We start from the raw sequence: 21,843 nt of genomic DNA, 5'->3' as shown, positions 1-21,843 counted from the left end.
TGGATCAGACTCAAAACATATGCATGGGTATGGAAGGCTAAGGCAGGAGCAAGACCCATTTGCTAACAATGTTGAGCTGAAAAATTGCTATGGGGTTTGGGCTGTATCCTCTGCAATCTGGTTACTAGTGCTTCTCCTCATGGCATCAGTTAAACCCCAAACTCCAAATTCAAGAAAAAACAATTTGCAAGAATTAAAAGGTTCAGATTTTTCTCTTTGTTTTGGGAGAAGGTAATTTCCATAAGAAAAAGACTATTGACTTGTAAACAGAGAAGGCTATGCTGTAAGGTTTAGAAATAGAATGTAAATAGAGACAGGCATTTACAATACAAATATAGAACAAACTCATTAGGAAAAAAAGATTGGAAAATAAATAGCAGTTCCAGAGAGATGTTCAATATGATGAAGGACAACAGCAAATGTTATGTACACTGTAGAGAAGTTTTGGCTGCTTAATAGTGTTGAATTGTGTAGTAAAGGACCATGGCATGAAACACATCACAGTGACACGTGCCGTTTCGCAGGAAGGAAATGTGGGTAGTTTTCAGTAGTTAGAAAAGCTATTCTGCTGCCCTTTCTGAGGTGATATATAGCTCTGCAACTTTCTTCTAACTCCTCCTGCAGATTTCCATTTATTTCTTGGCAGAAAGGCAGATAAGGGGAAAAATGAGTTTTCCCCATGCTGAAAACGTTGACTCTTTGGCAGAGGTTCTATTGCATGTCAGACAGGACACGTGTGGTGTGGGGGCACAGAGCTGTACTTCAGACCTCCTCACTCTGCAGAGTGTCCATGTGTTGTTATGTGATGGGTACTGGGGTTAGAGTAAGTGGTCTTGAATGGATGCAAGACTTGGGTCTGGGAGCATCATGCATTGGAAAAGAAGATCCTTAAGGTTGCTGGCAAGCAGAGTTTATGTCCTGTTGATCCTGCCTCTTGTTTTTTTCCTCCCTTTGATATGTTGTTTCCTGCTCTGCGTGAACTTGTGCAGCTCATTTAAGCATGGATGCATCCAGTCTCTCTCTGAGAGGGTCAGGCAGGCAGTGGAGGTCCTCTGACTGATAAATGAAAAAGAAAAAAAGTAATCCCAAAAGACTGTTCAGATCTAGAAAGGGAAAACTGTTCTCCAGAAGTGCCTGTCCCTTGGGACTGGTATATCCAGGGATAAACCAGAGCACAGTATGTGTTAGCTTGGAAAGGACCCTCAGAGGTCATCTATTCCAACGTCCCTGCAGTAAGCAGGGAATCTTCACTAGATCAGGTTGCTCAGATATACCTGTCAAGCCAGACCTTGAATATCTCTGGGAATGGGGCCTTCACCACCTCTCTGGGCAACCAGTGCCAGTGATCCACCACCCTCACAGTGAAGAATTTCTTCCTAGTACCTCCCTGCCTCTATTTCCCAACTGAAAACTGACAGTACTTCTGCCTTATGTTAAGGGGATGAGAGATGCCTGAAATTACCACATTTCTAACAGAAGAGAGCCGTGAGGAGGAGTAAGTGTTAGGGATAACTGTTCAGAAGTGTTCTAGGCATGAAGTAAAACTATTTTGCTCCCAAGCCTTGTGCTGCTTGTTGTACGTACCTGTATATCTGTGAAGACAGAGGAGATTAGTTCCTGTAACATGAAGTTCTTAACATATTTCGAAAACAATCTGGGATCACAGGGGAGAAACCAAGCATGAAAAACATCAGTCTCTGAAGGGGAGAATTTCACATTAGGAGTCTGTTACTGAAAGGGCTTTGCAGCCCTGGCTACAGCCTGCTAAATGCTGACATACAAAAACCGTCTCCAAAGAATCTGTCGAATGTTTTAAGTCTTCGCTTGGAGTAAAATAAAGAAATATAGACCTCATTTATCAGGTCCTACAATCTTTTCCTGCTTGTATCTACTTGATCTGAAGGTCATTTAAAATGTATTAGAGGTTTAAGATTGGAATGCAAGGCTAATTTGAAACCTGTCTGTAAAATGACTGATTGTGTTAATATTCTTCATGCTGGTTAAACTAAACCGTTGTGTCTGTGTGACAGGACGGCATTAGCCAGGGATCCAGAGTGACGTGGCATTGTCTGGTGAAATAGCTGTTTCTTTCACAGATAATGCAGTATAATTCCACTTAGCTTTAATGGCCCCATGGCTCTTAAAGTAATGAACACCTAGGGCAGAGGCTGCGTGAGGAAATACAGAAAGCTGGCAAGAAGTCAGCGCTCACAGATTGGACGTCTCCTGGTTTGGCTTTGGTGTGAACGTGGAGAACTCTCCAGCGCTCCCCCCAGCCCCTTCCAATGTTTTCCCTGACATATTTGGCCTCTGACCAATTTTCCCAACTGCTCCCAAGCGCCTTCTAATAGTCTCCTACCCCAGTTGGATGTTCCCTCAGCTCCTTTACGCCCTTTCCGTTGGCACGGATGTGAAGTTGTGCCGCTTCAGGGATAATGCTGAAGATAAATGTGCTTTCACCCTCCTTCCTCTCAAAGGGGGTCATTCCTGGTATTTTACAGGGGCTGAATTCTGTTAATATCATTTGAGGTGTTCTAAATTCATTCTGCATGAGGCCACAGGGAGCAGAAGGGCTTGGTGTTTGAGCGGGAGTGGTCTCCTTTCACACCATACTGGGGGCAGTGTGTTGATACTTCTGCTGAAGTTAATTGTTCTAACAACATAAGGAAGGGTAAAACAGTTAAAATGAGAGGCAGATGTAGAGATACCAATGCCCATTTAGTAAAGGGCAGTAAGGGGATCATACTGGCCCTAGTCCATCCCTTCGCGAAGCGAATAGTCCCTGCTCGGAGGGGCTCTCACACTCTGCTGGAAGGGTGACCGTCCTGGGGGAATAAAGGGCTCTCTTGAGACAGCACTTGAAGTAACAGGCCCAGGTCTGTTTTGTGTTACTCCTCTTTTACTCGACAAACTCCTGACTGCTTTTCCCCCCAGCCCTGACTCACTCTGTCCAGGCCCAATTTTCCCTTTGGGATAAGGGGCACTAAGGTACCCCATAGCACACTGATGCTCTTCAGTGCAATGCACACGCTCTGCACCAAAAAGGTGTCTGAGGTCTTCTGACTTAATATTTCAACCAGCATCTCTCTGTGACTACCACGTATCTGCCTTGATCTCCTCCATGTGTGTCCCAGCAGTATGCCTTTCAGGAGGCAGTGTGCCACTGTAGAACCTGTGGCCACGTGTAACTTCACTTACAAAGAACAAATTCAGGTGCCTACAATACTCAGGCAATATAAAGTCCAGCCCTTATTCATGGCAAGAAGAATATTGAAGATTGTGACTCTCTGGCTGATCTTGATGCAGCATGAAAATCCTTGTTCCCATATACAGTCTTATCAAACCCCTTTATGATAGGCAATTAGGTTTTATTGAGCACTGTAACCCGTTCTTGGTGATGTGTGATTTTGAGGTCAGTGTAGGTGGACAGAACCTCTGATAAGGATGATGTTATCAGGTACAATGATATATAATCATTCTTGTTCTAGTGAAGACAGAGCAGCTGTGAGGGAGCATAACCAGTATGAACATATCTGCCAGCAGCACTGTGTCAAATGAGCAGTTTTCCCAGCTTGTGGTATCCTCTACAGATGTTTCCATATGTCTTGCATAATAATGTCTTTTTTGAAATAAAGTGTATAATTATTTTTATATGGTACTGCTTTTAAAAAAAGGAAGCTGTGACTTTCTAAGAGTGATGCAGATAGGAAGCTTACTTTCCATTTTTAGATCTTCATCTTTATATTCAGTGTTTTATATTTTCAACTTTCGTTATTTTTTTATAGTTCACAAACAGCACTTAAAATCCCATCTTTCTTTTCTGGTACTGAATAACTATTTAACACTGACCACGAAGGTGAATTGTCTGTCCATAATGCTGGATTCCTGAATTATCCAGGAGAGGGTAAAGATATTTTACACATGTCTCCTTTGGATGTCAGATCTGCTTCATCTCAAATTTTCATGGGATTGGAAGAAAAATATTGAGACAGTAGGCTTGTTTCTGCAGGATGGGTTGTTAATTTAATTATTAGAGAAAATAAGTCAAGCTAGTCTATATTTCGAAAAATTTACAATTGGGAGCCAAGCCAGACTAGAGAAAAGACATTCTTGTTTCATGCTTTAGAAATTTATCCTCTTGGCATGTTTGTGGATGGAATTTTAAGAGCTTATCAAATGCTGTGTTAAATATTTAAACCTAGAAGTCACTGTGGCTGTAGGAAAAGGCAGTGGCAGGGACGTTGCTTTTGACTCTTAAAGAGAGAACAGGAAGTTTAACTGACCAAGTAGATGAAATGTTAGATGCTGTTTCCCAAGCTGCAGGTTTAATCTGGAGTTTGGGTCCCTGTGAATCTGTGCCTTCAGACTGAGTTCCCCTTTGCATCAGTGAGCTCCACATCTGCGGCATGTCCAGAAATCCCAGAGCTGCATCTACTGGTTATAGAAATGAGAAGCAACGTGAATGTATCAGAGCACCAGCAGACCAGGTTGTTTGACTGATTTTACGTATGCTTTGATTTTTGAAGACTAAATGTTAAAAGTTATGAACACAAGATTCTCTATTGTGCTGTTGGACCAGGATATCACCTAGAAGTTTGTGCTTATCCAAGCAGACAGCTGCTAAAAGCAGAAGGAACAGCCCAACTGCCTATCTTTGTGCTATCCCCTTTCTGATACCTCTGTATCTTTTGTTTGCTGTTGTTGAAGACGTGTTACTCATCCAGATAAATGTGTGGTATGAACCAGTGTGGCTACTTCAGCCGTGTGACTGGCTCACTGTCAAATATGATTGAAATCAGTCAGTGGATTTAGAACTATAAGGTGTAGATGAGCAGCCAAAAGCACGTGTAGACATTGTACTTGGAGTGGTGTCACAGAAACATAGTTTTCTTAGGAGTTTGTGGTGAAAAATCTGGTATCAGTTGTTGATGGGAAGACTTCTCATTTTCTGAACTGGGCTTTTGGGGTCCTGAAGGCAATAGGGTGTCTTTTAGTTCTGTGGTTGTACAGTGCTGACAGGATATAATCCTGTCCTGTGCTACATAGTGGATTAAATGTATTAGATATCCTAAAGCTACTCTTCCATATAAATGTTTGCAGGGTAATGTGTGAAGTACTGATATTTAACATGATTTTGAATACAGAAGCAATCCCAGCCACCACTTTGAAGACTATGCATTTATTGAGCTCTTGTGGATAGAAATGCCTCTTAGAGAATAGGAATTGAGCCATTATTGTGTCTTGCCTTGAATTATGAATAAATTCACTGTACAGAATTATTACTAATGCTTAAGACAAGTGCACTGGTCCGGTCAGTGACTTCATACACAGTAAGTTCTCTCTTCTTCCAATACGATTTAGTTGGAAGAACCATAAATCTAATTCTTTAGGTCCTTCATGTTAAGTCATGGGTTGCTTTTATGAACCTTATTACCAGAGAGGAATAGAAGCTTATACAGTGAATTCTTAATAGCTTTAGTAATGGTCTAAATGTCTCATTTTTTACCTTTCATCATGAATCTGCAACAGAGTAAACCTAAACACTTTTCCCTTTACAGTTCTGCCAAGTGTAATCAAAATGTTACAGAGCAGTTCTCAGTATTATGGCAGATGGTCCATACAATAGACCTGGGGTAATACAACTTCATACTGATAATGTCTTGGTTTTTGCTTTTCTCTTAAGACTCTTTGTTCTAAATAATGGATATGAGCACTAGTATGGACTGCAGCCTGAAAATTGAAGAGCATGCTTCTGCAAAAGTGGAAATGGCTCAAGGGATTGGAGCAGCAGTAGGTGGTTACCTATAACAGCTCCAGGTACCAGTATAGGTTGGGGACTGGCCTGTTGGAGAGCAGTGTAAGTGATAGGGACCTGGGAGTCCTGGTAGATGACCATGTGCCAGCAAAGTGCCCTTGTGACTAAGAAGGCAAATGGCATCCTGGGGTATATTATGAAGGGTGTGTTTAGTAGGAGTAAGAGAGGTCCTTCTCCTCCTCTACTGTATCCTGGTGAGACCACGCCTGGAATATCGTGTCCAGTTCTGGGCCCCTCAGCTCAAGAAGGACATGGAACTCCTTGAGAGAGTCCAGTGTAGGGCCACCAAGTTAATGAAGAGTGGAACACCTTCCTTATGAGGAGAGGCTGAGGGAGTTGAGCCCTTGCAGAAGAGGAGACTGAGGGGTGACCTTATTAATGTTTATAAATATGTAAAGGGCAAGAGTCAGGGGGATGGAGCCAGGCTTTTCTCAGTGATGGCAGCAATAGGACGAGGGGCAATGAGTGCAAGGTGGAGCATAGGCAGTTCCATGTGAATCTGAGGAGGAACTTTTTCACTCTGCGGGTGACGGAGCACTGGGCTGCCCAGAGAGGCTGTGGAGTCTCCTTCTCTGGAGATATTCAAACCTGTCTGGACGTGTTCCTGTGTGATTTAGTTTAGGTGATCCTGCTCTGGCAGAGGGCTTGGACTAGATAATCTTTTGAGGTCCCTTCCAACTCCTAATGTTCTGTGATTCTCTGAACTTACTAGGGACTTCTGATTATTAGTTGTCAAGAAAGTTTTGGAAGTACAGGGGGTGGTGGTGATGAATTCATAGGCTGTGCCTGGAACATGTTGGGCTCACTGAAATAATTCCAGTTTACAGTGAAATAGTCCCAGCTTAATAGCTGAAAAGGTGAGTTAGACTGTGTTCTTGAACGAAACAGCAGCTTATGTTCCAGTCATGGGGAGTATTAAGTGCCGGTTCAAGTGACTCTCGTAAACACTTCTTTTGATTTCAGTTCATCCACATGAATTAAATTAAGCAGATGCTAAAAATTGTGAAGGAACTTGAGTCTGTCTGAGCAGTTTATTTTCCCAATAGCTCTGGCTGCCCAAAAGCATTCACAGTGCACTCTCACCTTCGACTGTTCTTGGGAAAACACAACAACTTGCAATCGTATATTTAAACGTACGAGTCTTTTGCTGTTAGAACTCCTGAGTAGATGAAAACAAAAAATACTTCAGATCACAAATGTCAGAGGGCAAATAAAGTTTCATCCAAAAGAATTGGCATGTATATAGAAAAAGAGACATCTGAGTTAAGAATGATACATGGAAGAAAACATTATGGAGCAAGCATAGGAGGGGAAAAAAAGAAAGGAATTTTTTCCTTGAGTAAATTTTTATCAAAAAGAGAAGGATCTTAGCAAATCCTTCACAGAAAGGGGGTGTGGGGGAGGAAAAAAATCCCCAGAGATAAAATATAAACACCACAGAAAGTGATTGATCTAGAATTCGTTCCTTTTTCCTTTCTCGCCCCTCCTAGGTGACATGGTGATGAAAAGAGAGGATTAAAATGGGCCTCTTTAGAGCCAAAATTTTATTAGGAAATGATTAAAAGCACATTGTGAATCATGTGAAGGTTTGCTCCTTTTGGTCCAGCCTTGCTGCAAAGCATTTTCAGAAGAGAGCAAGGAAAAAAAAGGAGAGGGGGAGGAAATACAGATCATGTTACTTTTAATTATTCACGGATAATACCAGCAGCGGAATTCTTCATTTGTTTTCTCTGCCTGTTGTTCACTGAAAACCTGAAGACAAGTCTATGCTCAGAAAGGTTTTTTTGGGTCAAAACCAGCCACAACTCTTTCCTTTGGAGAATGGTTTTCAGCTGTAACTACCATGACAATGAGAATCTACCCAGAGAGGAACTAAGTTACAGAAGCAGGGGAATGTATGGGGGAATCAAAATTCTCTCTGTGCACCCCCAGGTCCCCCAAAAAGATGAGGGGAGGATGAAAAAGTAGCGGTAGAGAAATTTTTGAACTTAAGATCTCTTAGCCTAGAGGAAATAATAATACAAAACAAAGCTACATTTGCTTTATCTGTCCATGAGTGAAGGCAGCATGACCTGGTTGAGAATCCTACCCTTGACTGTTGTTCAGCTGCTATTGTGCTTCAAGTCTCTCTGTCTACAGGCCACCCAAGTGCTTTCTCTAGGACAGCCACCTGTGTGAACCATCAGCTTCTATCCAACCTGTAAAATGTCTGTAATTGTGGAGCCCTGTTGAAATTAAATCAGTGAAACAAAGCTCTGCTCTTACAAACAGTGCAAAGGATCTGGAGATCCTGAAGACCTCTATGTTTTCATTGTGAAATGATTCCTCCTGTTCTTTGAATCTGTTTATTAACTGAGAAGAAAACCCCCTTTCTAGTTAGCAGGATCACTATTTAGCCTGAAGAGATGTCCATGCTCCAGAAGACAAGGCTGTAAAATTTCTTGAAGGGCTGACCTACATTTTTCATAGTGGGATGAAATCCACTGGCACAGTTACAATAGTGGTCAGGCCCCGGTTCTTGGGTTGCGACAGGAATCTGCTAACGGTGTTTAACCATTCAAAGATGGTTCATGATGGTTTTGTTTTTACTAAGTCATTCTCCTTACCTCTGTAATGTCAAATATAATGTATTTGAATTTTTGAACGATTTACCAGTTAGATTGGAAAACACTGGCATCTGTCTCTGAGCTATGGCTCAGGTTAAGGCACCAATCCTGCAGTAAATAAGATTCCCCTCAGTGAGTTCATTCATCTGAACTGTGTGGAACAGTAGCTTCCTGATATGGTGTGTGCATCCCCTAGTTGACCTGCAGCTACCATTGAGTACAGTGAGCTTGCTCCTTGTTCCTGCAAGTCCTTAACACTTAGGGCAGGTGCTGAGGTACAGAAATGGCTGATCTGGAAGGTGCTTTGTTGGTGTTTCTGATGCGTTCAAGTCCAAACCAGGTGGCCCAATAGCATCTTCTGTGGAGGATAACAACCAGGTTAGTTCAGGAATGAGACATCATTCCTGTGGCAGTGTGGCTCTGACACACAGTGCTGAAAATCATCTCAATTAAAGTTAGGGCTGTGTGGTGTACAGGGATGAAAAAAGTTGGCTTGCTAATTTCAGGAGTTGGTCTTTGGTTCTGCCTGAATGTAAGGAAACTAAGTGTAGTATCTTATATATTTTGATACTTTCTTTTTTGTTTTCATATGCCAGATACACATTCTTGTATCTCTTAGAAAAAAGCCCCTAGGTCAAATTTGTGGCCGATGAGGAATTTCAATTGTTCTGAAAAGCACAGTCTGAAACTTTCCTTCCTAATTGCAGCCAATAGCTGCTCCCAGTAGTCAAGTTTCTTTCTTTTTCTCTTTAATTGCAAGCGCCAGCAGAAAGCTGTAGTTAAGACACTGACAATAGAATAAATAGCTGACCTGATGGAGCGTGCTTGGGCTGCAGCCAGGAATTTCATCAGTAGATATTCCCTACTTCGGGAAATGGTTCCTTCTCTTGGCTTTGTAAGACTTGTAGTAACCTATTTAAAAATAAAAGGTTTTGGATTATTTTCTTTTCTTTATTTTAAACCAAGCCTTTATTTTTATATGTCATCAAATTCCAACAAAGGGATCTGGTAGATTGTGACTCCTGAGAAGAGGAGAGCTGAATGCTGTTTGTGAATTAAGAGTTGGTTGTACTTCTACTTATATCAACGTGCATCCAACAAACTTGTTAGGCTTAGATAACCCTGAGTGAGACTGGTATTATAGGGCAGATCTGCACAATGTTGTTTCCAAAATGCTGTGTACATAACACCCACGGTCTGGGATTCTGTTCTCTCACAAACTGTAGGTTACAGAGACTGCAGCGTAAATGTGTCATCAGCATAGTAATTATCTGAATAACTGCTGTGAATGCCTACAGTTGCTGTTTGCTGGAGACCTCACCTGGTGGTCAGGAGCAGAGGAAGTGCCAGTGATGTAAGATCATGCTCCAAGCTGTTGGGGTCTGGCGTTGAACCCCTGTTAAGAAAAGACAGCAGCTGTGTGAGGAATCAGAATGGTCGGGGTTGGAAGGGACCCCAAGGGTCACAGAGTTCCAACCCCCTGCCACAAAAAGGAGGGTGGTTCTTGTTCTACCTCTGTGGGGTTGCTACGTGGAACATGGGATAGGAACCATTTATATGGCATGGCAGCAAGTGAAGGAAATCTGCTTTAAATGATGTAAATGTAAAGTGTAGCAGTCAGGTAGATCCACCAGTCATGGTGCTCTGTGCTGTCTGACCCGTGGATTTGTCAGATACTGAGTGAATGGGAAGTGTTTCTTGCTGACTCTTCTCATAGTTGTATGTTGTTGGCTGTTGATGTAGTGGAGTAATTTACAGAGCTGGTTCTTGATGGGAAAAAAAGTGATACTTCTAGGAACAAAAAATGACAGACATAAAAGTTGCTTTTCTGATCTTGTAGGGAAGTCTGGAGCTCCTTTTCTGCCTGAATTAATTATCTGGTTAATCAGAGGTAATCCCTGTTGTTTAACACTTTTTGGATTTTTTAAAAAAAAAGCAAACTAAAAAAGTGTATCTAGATGTCCAAGAGAGTTGCCTGCTAAATTTTAACTAGCAACCAGATTGGTTCTTTGTGCTGAGAAAGTCATCCAGATTGCCTGGCGACTGTCGTGTTTGGGGGGGGATTTATGTGACTCTTCCAACTCCACTGCTCAAGTGAAACAGCCAATCTTTCACAAAGTCACCAGGTTTGCAGAAAGCTTAGAGTGCTGAAAACACTCTTCTCAGATAAAAAAACCCAACCCCAACCAAACAGTTCCAAAGCAAAACTGGTAAGAGGTAAAAATGAAGTGAAATGCAGTTCAGATTTTCAGGAGCCACACTTTTAGGTTCACCATTTGCTTCTGTGCTCACCAGAATAATGCTGACCATGATGTACTACTTTCTTATATCAGTTTACATATATAAATATATTTATTCTCTCTTTCTTTTCAGGTGATCCTGATCCTTACCAAGTATTATCATACTGACATGGGGAAAGTGCTGGAGAGCTCTTTGTGGAGGTAAGTTCTGGGCTTTTCCTACATAACTCCTCACCCCCCTGCCCTCATTCTCAGAATACAGCTGTCTCTCTTCCCTTTCCCAACTACTGCTGAGTTGAGTTGGTAGCTAATTAATGCTAATATATAACAAGATCCTCCAGGTTGTCATAAGCTCTTACTCCTTCTGTTCCTTAAATGCAGTTCCTGCAATTCAGTAAGAAAGAGCTTGAGATGTGTTTTAACAGTAGGGACAATGACAGAGAATATGAGGTACCTTCCTGATGCCACTTGGCAAGATGCAGTTTTCCTTTTCTTAGAGTTTTGCATCAAAATAACATAGAAACTTTGAAATTCTTGCTATGTTGAGATGTGTCTGTTGGGAGCTCTTCCTGGCTTGAGTACTGTACTGAGGTGAGTAAATGATCCTGATTTGGAAGCAGTCACAACTGAATGAAAAGTAATAACCAGTCTAGGTTATATTGTGTTTTATGCCAACTGAGAACATGTAGCAATCCGAATCAATTTCTAAATTGGTCCTCATTTCCTTAACATTCATGAATTAAGATATCAATATGCTTGTCTGTGTGTGCACAAAGTGCACACTCGGGTGTATCTCATCACAAAACTGGGCCTAGGGTACATCTGCGTTACCTGAGTCATGCTTGTTCTCTCTTGTGTGTTAACTTTGCTTTGCTAAGTGGGCTGTTTGTGCTCTAATTTTCTGTGCATCTGTATAATGCCAACCAGAAGTTTTTGCTAGGCCCGTTATGTATGCATTAAAGGTGTAAGGATTTCCCTGATACCAATAAATACAGTATTGTTCCAATGTTTTCTATGTTAACTTTGGCTGAGTTATCTGTAGCAGGAGAAGTATTCTTGAAATTCTCTTCTGGGATATTGAAATAGTTGTTACCAAATGGCAGGAGCCATTTGAGGAGTCTTAGGTGCAATTCTTATGTGGCCCATCAGCTTTGCATCTAGAAACAAAGTGGGTTATCTAATACCTTGTGGTTGAGGTACTTGTTGGAAACTTTATACTGTCCCAAGAGCTGGTATGGGGACTCAACCTTCGTCTGTGTGTGTAAGGAGCTTCACAGAGACACCCCAAGGAAAGAAGTGGGCAAGGGACCAGGGAGTGGCCAAAGTCTGTGTCCAGGACATACTGCTCACCAACCCCGTTGCTTGTTTTGAAGAAGGCTGCTTTGTTTTAACTGTTATTTTAACTCTCATAGCAACAGTGTGTCTTTGCAAGACCTTGTCTTTAAACTAGTAGCTTAGTACAGTCTGGCCAGGGGCAGTGATCCGTGCAGCACTAAGGTATTTTCAAGTAAAAAAAGAAGTAATTCTGGTCATGAAAAGGGGGTGTTCAGGGAAGAGAGTAAGATCAAAGGGAGACTGCTTAGTATTGGCACAGGACTGGCCTTTTTTAGGGCTGTGATGGTTCATGTGTGTTTATCCTTGAAATGTACAAGATCTGAAATTAATTGCACATTTGTTTCTGGTTTAATTTCTGTCCAACATCTTGTGCAGAGAAGACAACCAAATGGCAGTGTGGATCCTCCCATAATTGCGTAAGCACACATGGCTTTCCTGTGAGATGCCCCTGGCCTGCACAGCATGTGCAGTGTGTTTCACGTTCCGCGATCCCCGCGTCGGCGTGATCTATCACGGGAGTCTTGCAAACTCCCTGGGTTTGGACTCTTCAAAATAAACTCTCTGCTCTTTTTCAAAACAAACATGAAACAGGCTTCAGATAATGCTGCTTTCTTTTGGGAACATAAACACTTTAAACAAGGTCGTTCAGACCTTGCTGACAGCTGGTGTAAAGAAGAGCTGGTGTGAACCACATTCAAATAAAACTGATGCTGGGGTGCATCATAGGGAAATCAGGGCCTTTCACTTGCAAGTCATAGATGTACCAGATGCTTTGGCTGCTTATAAAAAAACTAGGGTGGAAAAGCTGAAAGGAAGGAAGTGTTGAAGGTTAGGGGTGGTAGCTGGTCCATCCCTGGGTATCTTCCACTCGCCTCCTTCCTCTGTCTGTGCCCACAGTGATGTAGAAGCGGCACACGCGGTTGTCAGACTGGGGGAGTTACAACCTGCCTGGGTCTGGAAAGGCACAAATGACACCAGCCAGAGCAAAAACATCAAACAGAGCCTGCCTCTGCTGTGATTCTGTGATTATTTGTACTAAGCAAAGTAAAAATAAATCCCGTCGGTGTAGTCAGGGAACTTCTGTGGTGTTCTCTGTGTAGAATGGGTTGGGTGTAAATTGGTGGGGGCTCCGTGTATGCTGGTGGAGCTGGGATGTGGTGCTCACATTGGCAGCATGCCCAGAGTGCACAAAGTGTATATTTTAAAACCTTTTTTGTTTTATTCCCTTTTGCCTTCCTCTCATTTGCATCAGAACAAATATGCAGTAAAACAGGTGTGAAAAATGTTATAGGGCCTATTGTCAGTGGACAAAAGCCATTAATCTTTGTGATGTTTTTGTGCCCTGTTGGGAGTGGATCCTGTCCAGTTATTTCCTGAACCAGTCCCATATTTTTCTTCTTCCTATCTTGTCCAGCGAGATAATAGCAGACACTTCATATTCTCTAAGTCTAAGTGAAAATTATCTTTTTATAACCTAATCAGTCCTCACCAGGTTAATTTTTTCTTGTTAATCTCCATTTTCATCTTGCCAATTGGTAAATATTATCCTAGCTTGGCGTTTACCAGTTCTGTTGCTTCTTGAAAACAGCATCTTTCTTTTCTTCCTCTAAAACATATTTCCTCTTCATCTTTCCTTTTCCTGCCTGCCTTCCTGTTGTTTTTTTTCCATGCTAAGTGGAACAGGGAAGGAGAAGGGAAGGGTGACTCAGTGGTCCAGTGGTACTTACTTGTTCTTAGTGACCTTGGAGTTGCAGTCAGACTTTTAGGAGTAATGCCCATGGTGTGGAACAGAGGTATGTGCCCAGAGGAGTGCTTTTTTCTTTGGTTTGTTTTAATTCTGGGGGGGTTGTGGGGAAGTGGATGTAGGTGATGAGTTTCTGTGCATCTGCAGAGCAGCGTTAATTTCTGCAGATAACTTATGCCTGCCCACACAGGTCAGGTTACAGGATTGGGAGGCCTAAATTTTAATTACCGTGGAATCTTTTCATTGTTGAATAAACAGGGGAAATGGTGCTGGATAATGAAAGTCTTAACAAGCTTTTACTAGTAGCAGCCATGTCTGATTACACTGAAGGGGTGGATACATAAATCTTGGTGGAAGCAGGTAGTTGGAAGACACCTGGGTGTGCTTCTCGAATCAGCTATTTCTGATACTTTGCTAATTTGCTTATTAAATAATTGGTAAGGTTGGGGTGAATTGTATACTTATCTGACACAAAATGGGGTATGGGAGATAATCAAAGATGACATTGGTTGCCTCATGAATGTAAATTAAAATAACTTATTGGGAAGGAACAGAGGATTGTTTTCATGTATATTTTTAGAGTTTCTAAACTGCAGGATGTATTGGGAATACAGGTTGGTTGTCCTGGTAGGCCCCATTGGCATAATAAAAAAACCCTGACACTGTGACTAAAACTTAAAATTCAGGTACTAAAATTGTCTTCACAAAGTGTGCTTAACATTGATGACACTTTGCATACTGGTGCCATTCCTGTCAGCGCTCACACACATCTTTTCAGCGTGTTGACTGTATGAAGTACCTGCATCAAATGGACCATTTAGGTTAATAGATGCTTCAGTATGCATTCTCATGTGCTTTATGGGCCAGTTTGGGCATAAATGTACAGGTGCATGTGTTCTACAGCCTTGGATGCCTGCTTGCATACATTGTATGCCTGCAGCTTTAGATATATACACACTATGTAACCTCACAATCAGAAATCTCAGCTTTGAATTGGTAGCTACAATACTTATCTGCACACTTGAGTTGGTTAATTCTTATAATGATTCTTGGAAACATATATATGTTATTTTGATTATTATTCTGTTATACCCAAGACAGCCTGAGATGGTAACTGATTGCTGAAGGTTGTGCAATGACTTGGCACACTCTGGCCATGGAATTGGCTTCCAACTCGGCGCTTGGGCTGGCTCACAGTCCTGTTTCTGGTATGCATACAGCCTTCCTCTTCTTGACTTCATCTAAGCAATGAATAATAGATGCTGCTGATGATTGCTAATAAAGTTTTGATTGCATATGATCAAGCTGTAGTGATATGGTGGCGCTAATATGACTTGCTGTGTAATTGCCATTGTTCCCAATGGCATCACCATGTTGTCATTGCTTCACCACGGCAAAACAAATGGCATTATGTGATGTTAGCCACACTGTTACATCCTCTCAGCATTGTGTGCTGTGCCCCAGCTAGGCCTGTTTTGAGAGATGTTGGGATATTTTGTCTTGTGCTGTCAATAATGAACTGCTAAATGAAGAAACAAGACTTCTCTGACTGGTTAAATGTGGTTGGCTACCCTGTAGCTGAACATCCTGCAACTCCCCACTCCACACGCAGCCTGAGGAGGGAGTGAAGTCAGAGGGTTGTGTAGGTCCAAGTCAGTGGCTGAGCAGCTGGAGTGAGAGCAGTTGGTTGTGCCTCATGGGCAGCATGAAACTTGGCAAACCTCAGGGGGTCAGGAATGTCCTTTTGGTGGCCCAGCTGTTTCTTTCTGTGCTTACAAACAGCCATGTACCGAGGGCAAGACTGGATTGGACAAGCCCCCTGGCCAGTGGCTCAGTGGCCACGTGGTGCTCTGGGCATTTACACAAAGGTTAAAATTCAAACTGCAAAAAGCAGGATTCTCCTTTAAGGTGGATGTGGTGAACAAGGTACCCCTCAGGAAAGTAAACTTTGCAGACCTTGTATGGCTTACAGTGTGCAGGAGAACTAACATAGGCATTTGTTTCCAAACTCCTTGGACTTAGAGGTGAAACTGGCTTCACCTGTTTTCTGGATTTGATTTAAAAAGCCAAACAAACCCCAATACAGAGTCTGCTACCCTAGTGAAATTCTTGGCGTGAAGTGCTGCTTAATAAGTGAGCAACTGTATTCTGCAGCAACTTGCACTTCCAGATGGTCTTATGTTGTGGTTCTGCTTTGAAAAGTGACTTTGTAGAAATGGCCCCAAGGGATGGAGTTATTGAGCCTGTGATTTCCATATCAAATTTGCTCTCTTTCCAAGTAAAAACAAAAAAAAATTCCTAAAACAAAACAAAAAAAAGCCTCTTCTAATTATTAGCCCAGCAAACTCAGCTTGGGATCTAATGTCTGGCTGTGCTTCCTCTGGCTAATGCATCATCCAGAGCAATGCAAGTTCTGCAATCAAAATAGACTGTCCTCAATTATACCTGTGCATCACTTTTGTCCTCCTGTTACCTCCTCCTTTACATCTGTTCTGCAGTGAAAAGGTTTTGGGCAGTACTGTTCAAAAGGCAGTCCTACAATTAGAATTTTATGTCTCTTATTGAACAACAGATTTTTATACTCTCCCTGATAATATTTCCATATTCACCTAATAGCATTGTGAAGACTTTCATTATCTTTGCTGCAATTTCTGTCTTGCTAATAATCTACAGTGCATCATTATGAGTTGAATTGTGCAGGAAAGTCTCTATTTCAAATTTTTTTGGGGGTATTTAAAATGAGCTGTAAAACCACTGTTAGGAAGTGAATGTGGTGGATTTCAGCCCTCTAGCAATGTTTTATTATGGGTGTTACATTAGAAAAAAATAGAAGACAAAGGAAACTACAGGAACATGTCTTGACAAACCTTGGAATGTGCAAGTTATTTAAGAAAGGGTTATTGATGTTTTCGTTGGGCAGTGGTATTGATTTATGGACCTGAAGGGTGCCCATGTTGCAGTGTGTACTCTGTTGGCCACATGACCCTCCCTTGGTCTTTCCTAAGACCAAGACCCATCTCACTGGCAATGACCTTGCTGTTACCTTGGTGTTGCACTCATCCTGTCCTGTGTTTTGGCTGTAGCTTTTGGTTGTTTGATGAAGGAACGAACTTTGGCCATGGACGTTGGGAGCCTTTCTCTGAGGTGTGACCTGTAGACCCCTCTGAAGGAGATGTCTTTTGAGTGGCTCTCCAGGGCACAGGATGTAGCTTAGAGAGGTCCTTTTATGTCTGTGTTACCATAATAGCATGAAAAACATATTTTTGTCTAGAATGTATGAAGGTCTGAAGTGGGGAAAAAATAATAAAAAAATCCCACAAGCAAGTAAAAGCTACTGAAGTTCATCCAAATTTCTTTACTGCATACCTGTTGCTCACAGATGAGCAACTCAGACTGCTGCTGATGATTTCAAATGTTTACTTGTTTCTATACTACTTTGTGAATACACAAAGAATATATGACATATGGATTATGTTGGAAGGCTGTGGTATATACAGTTAAGAAAAGGCTCTTGCTTGCAGTCCCTTGTGTGTGTGTTGGAGCTGGTTGCAGCATGGCTGCTGAGTGTGTTGAAGCTGTCTCAGGACACACAGGAATTTAGCTATTTTACAGGTTGACTTCTACCTTTTTTTTTTAAATTCTTTTCATTGATACTCCTAGAAGAGGAGTTAAATCATAGAGAGATATAGCTCATAATGAGTAAGTCAATTTATTAAGGAATAACCATTTATTTTAAATGGTTTAAAAATCCTGTCTCATGGTTTGAGTAACTTGAACTTGGGTAATAGAATTTCGGGTTCCTCTAACTGGAACCTGGTAGCATAAACGAATGTGTAGGCACAGTCTGTGTGGGAGTTGTACCACAGGTTCTTGTTTTAAGTGGATTCCTTTTGTCTGGGGCTGACAGTAGTAGAATAAGTAATCTTTTTCTACCCAAAAACCCATCCAGGTCAGTAGCACTAGGAAGTTTGGGGAAAACTATCCTGATGTGTCCTCAGATGTATCATGGTGTCTTCCTGCCTAAGCCTCCCTACAAGAAATGACCATCTTTCTTGCCAGTCTCAGCAGATGGGTTTAGAGTGAGATGTAGAGAAACAAAGTCCTTCTGTGCATTAGTCATCAGTGGGGTTTGCAGCTTTGTGTGTGCTGCTTTTGGCCTCGGTCTCCATGTAAAAGGGGGGAGCTTGCCTTGGCACTGCCCACCATCCGCTCCTGGACGATCAAACCCAGAACTGCAGTGTCAGAGCTTTTATTGTGGCGTGATTCCCCTGTACTAAATTCATGGGAAAACAGTTGAGCCATCAGTTTTTAGCTAATCAGAGATACTTCCCTGCACTGTTGTCCGTTAACTCTCACTGTCAGCAGGCCAGCACAGCAGGGAGGCGCGGGGCCCGTAACCTAGGGGCAGGTGGAGTGACACCATATATATATTAAGCAATGTTTCCCTGGCCACTCTGCAAAAAGGAATAAATAATAAACCACAATCAAAGCAGCTAGTTTCATTGCTCATCACATTTTAATGGTGATGAATGAGGTATAAAAGCCTGAATAGGTATATTTTTAAAAACTGACAAGGGCAAAGTCATGGCTTAGTGGAGCATCTGGTGAGGTAGATATGACACTGCACTCGGCAACTGGTGACAGTACTAGGTCTACCTTCCAGCCAACTGTGTGACCTTGTTTGTTGCAGCACTTTCTTCCACTTGGTCTTTGATTTGTTTCTTTGAAATATGAGCAATTTGGAGAACTGATTGTATAAGCACAGTGGGACCCCAGTCAGTGTGGGGCTGTAATGTGGCATTAATATGCATAATATAAATGAGCTGTAATGCTTAGGGATGTTTTGTGGTTTGTCTCCTTAAAGTTGTTGGCTAGAGCATGAGAAGGACAGGAGACCATCAGAGAGCACTGACATACCATGACATCCATCCAAAAACACCCGTAGTTTTACTACAAGGCAACTAATGACAAAGTGCCCTTCCTCAGCTGCTGTTTTGCAACCCCCTGCTGCTTCTCTTAGTGCTGGGCACCTTGTGTCACTGATGTGGTATGTGGCAGGCAAGCAGCTTTGCTCACTCCTGTAGTATGCATGGCTTGCTCCAGTGCTTCCCCTGCTAACTGATGGCAAATTAATTTGGTTGTTGGGGCTGAATGAATGAACAGCTGCACAGTTAATTATGCAGAATGGTATAGAAAAATGTAGTGTTAATGTTTTATGCTCTCATTATCCCTGCAGTTGGAATATATTTTTCAGTGTGAAAATAACAAAGGCAGTGTTTCCCACATAACTTGTTAGGAACTTTGTATTGTTAGGCAGCTGTCTCTGCTTTAATCTGGAAGGGATTGGGACAACCGAGAAATCCATAAAGGCTGATTTTTAAAATGTAACTAATACTGAAGAATCTGGTGTTGTGGGTACTTTAGAGAAATTAACCCCACCTTATAGTAAGCTATAAATACCCTGATTCTTTTTGCTGTTCTGGAACATGAAAGGTGAGTTGAGAGTTTCTCCTACTCCTTGCCACATCCCGTTGAACAGTTGGCTGATAATTAGTCAACTGGAGATCTGTTCCAGCTACGTTTGGGGTTGATGGTGGTAGATTTGTTTTCATATGATACGACTTCTGCTCCTCTCTTTCCACTTTGGTATCATTCCTTCCTGTTAGATACATGGAATGCAGTATAATGATAGCAAATTATTTTGCTTCAATAAATAGCCATTCTTGAACTAACCTTCAATAAAAAGGTATTTAACTTTCTCACCCGTTTTCCCTCTTGGTGCCCTTTCCTTTCTAGCTGTTGCCCTCCTTTCCTGGGACTGGGCTCGTGTCTGTCTCAGGCCTGACTTCTCCAGTCCAGCCTGAAGAAGCTGCTTTTTGGACAACACAAAGTGCTTACCAAAAGTTTTTGTGGTTTTGCCTAACATATCAGCTCCACTCTGGCTTTTGAGGCTGTTACAGAGCTGATGTCCTGATGGCAGCAGAGCTTTTCCCTGGTAATTGCATAGACTGACTATAGTATTTCCATGACTTGTGGGCATGTTTGATCCCAATTTTCTGTTACAGGATCTGAAATGGTAATTTCAATCTTGGGGCAGAATACACCTTTTACTGCATCCAGTTTGTGTTAGTGTTTGGGTCTGGTTTTGGTTGGGGTTTTTTTCCTCAAATCTGGGATGTACTTTCTTAGCCAAATGAATATTGTTTTTCTTTAAAGAGGTTACATGCAGTTTGAATTAATGCCTCTTGATGAAAACACTTTGCACTATCAGGGAAATTGAAATACAGCCACCTCTGGGCAAAGCCAGAGAAACCAGTAAAGCAGACATGCAGTCAAGTGTGCTTTCTTAATATCAAAAACGTTAACAGTTCGGCTCAAAAGCATCTACATCATCCAACCTTTTGATATCCAGTCTTCCAAGATTTCCTTTCTGGCAGGAAGAGGATGTATGGTCGTGCTTTCTGTAGGATTCAGATAGTTCTCTGTAATGCTGATCTGTCCTTAGGATTGCTGGCTGTTCTGAAGACTTGGACATAAAACGTTAACACATGGGAGAGAAAATTATTTTCAATTTTACTCCCTTCCAAGAATTTGGAGACGTATCAGTGTTTAATCTTAATGCTTACCACATGCTGTCCACTCCTTAATTTTGTAATGTCTCTTTGGGATAGAATTTAAAAATGAAGTTGTGCTGTTCTGAAGTGTGCTGGCTAGAATCTGAGTTTTCTCTCCCTTTACCCTACCCCTAGGCAGTGTCTGTACTAAATACTGCTCTCAGGTTTTCAGGAGGTTTTAATTTGCTTTTTTTATTTCCATCAGAAAAATAGTAATATTTTGCTTTTTATCCTCATTTAAAAATAATTGGAAGCAAGATATACATAATAGAGTTTTGTACACTTTATGATTTTGGGTGCATAATACTTCACTCTTGGTGGTATTTTGGTGCCACTTTCAGCTTAGTTCAGACTGGTGTGTATGAATGGGAAGGATACACCAGTGAAATGTTACTCCTCTGTGCTGTGAAGGGGCAGTGCTTCCATATGGCTTCAGGTGCATATATGAATCTGTCAGTATTCCGGAGTGGAAAGCATCCAAGAAGCCCATTTAAAGAAAATTAAATAGGGAAAGAAAGTTAATTATGTAAAGAAAAGTATGTTACAAGTATGCTGTATAAAGCACCTGGACTCTGTATCTCTCACAGCGTTACCTTAATAGGTGGCAGTTAGAGGAGACCTTGACTCCTTGTTTAAATATACTTCAGGTAGAATATCTTTTAACGTGTCCTGGTATCTGAAATGCAGAGTTGTTTTCCAAAATCTTCACACTGATGGTTGGATGTATTTCTGAAAAGTCACGTTAACATTTATATAGTATGCAAATACGAATAAGTATTTTTCTCCTGATTTCCATGTGACCTGGAAGTCTTGGTACTTTCAAATAGTTGAATTTTTGTACAAATTGTTGAGATTGTCTTGTGAATCCACACAAGCTGATGTTGTTACAATGAACAAACACCATTATTTATTTCTTCTTTAGCCTGTTTGGTAGAGCTGGGAATAGGACCTAAGCTTCCTGATTCCCAGTTGACTAGTGTCATGTCTGCTTTATGGGGAAGTCTCTTCCACATTGCATATACATCAGAGAATAATTTTGGAGCTCTGGTGGTAATCAAGTACTGCCCCTGCTCAGAGCAGAGTGCCCTGCAGAAGTTACTCAGGTCTCTCATGGTGTCGTCGTGTCCAGTTCTGAAAATCCTCCAGGTTGGAGATTTCATAGCTTCACTGGGTGATCTCTGCCCATGCTTTGCTGCTCTCAGTGTGAGGGCTGATGTCAACTAGAGTATCCTATTGTGCAGCTTGTGCCTCCCATCTATCACCTCTTCACTGTGTACCATGGTCCTGTTTGGTTCCCAGGCTAACCAAACCCAGCACTGTCAGCCATTCATCATCATACATCAGGAGCTCCAGCTCCCTCACCATGTTAGTGACTCTGTGCTGGACTCGCTCCACGTTGATGATGTGTCTCTTCATAAAGTGACCCAAAATTGGTTTATTCCATACATAGAAGTGGGATGGTCTCTCTCTGCTGCTTTCCTCATGTAAA

The 21,843-nt window shown here is 41.8% G+C and overlaps 1 protein-coding gene across 1 annotated transcript in view; it reads left to right on the top strand.

Annotated features, from left to right (window-relative positions):
• The window catches only part of SORCS2 (sortilin related VPS10 domain containing receptor 2), a gene marked incomplete at both ends in the record, with an annotated part of 500,666 nt that overhangs the window by 160,575 nt on the left and 318,248 nt on the right, over positions 1 to 21,843 (top strand). Inside the window, one exon of the mRNA XM_084266658.1 lies at positions 10,795 to 10,862. Coding sequence (XP_084122784.1) covers positions 10,795 to 10,862 — 68 coding nt within the window. The remainder of the gene's footprint in view (positions 1 to 10,794; positions 10,863 to 21,843) is intronic.

Source organism: Gallinula chloropus, assembly GCF_964237585.1.
Source record: "Gallinula chloropus genome assembly, chromosome: 7".
Classification (NCBI taxonomy): domain Eukaryota; kingdom Metazoa; phylum Chordata; class Aves; order Gruiformes; family Rallidae; genus Gallinula; species Gallinula chloropus.
This window is presented reverse-complemented; position numbering and strand designations above follow the sequence as displayed.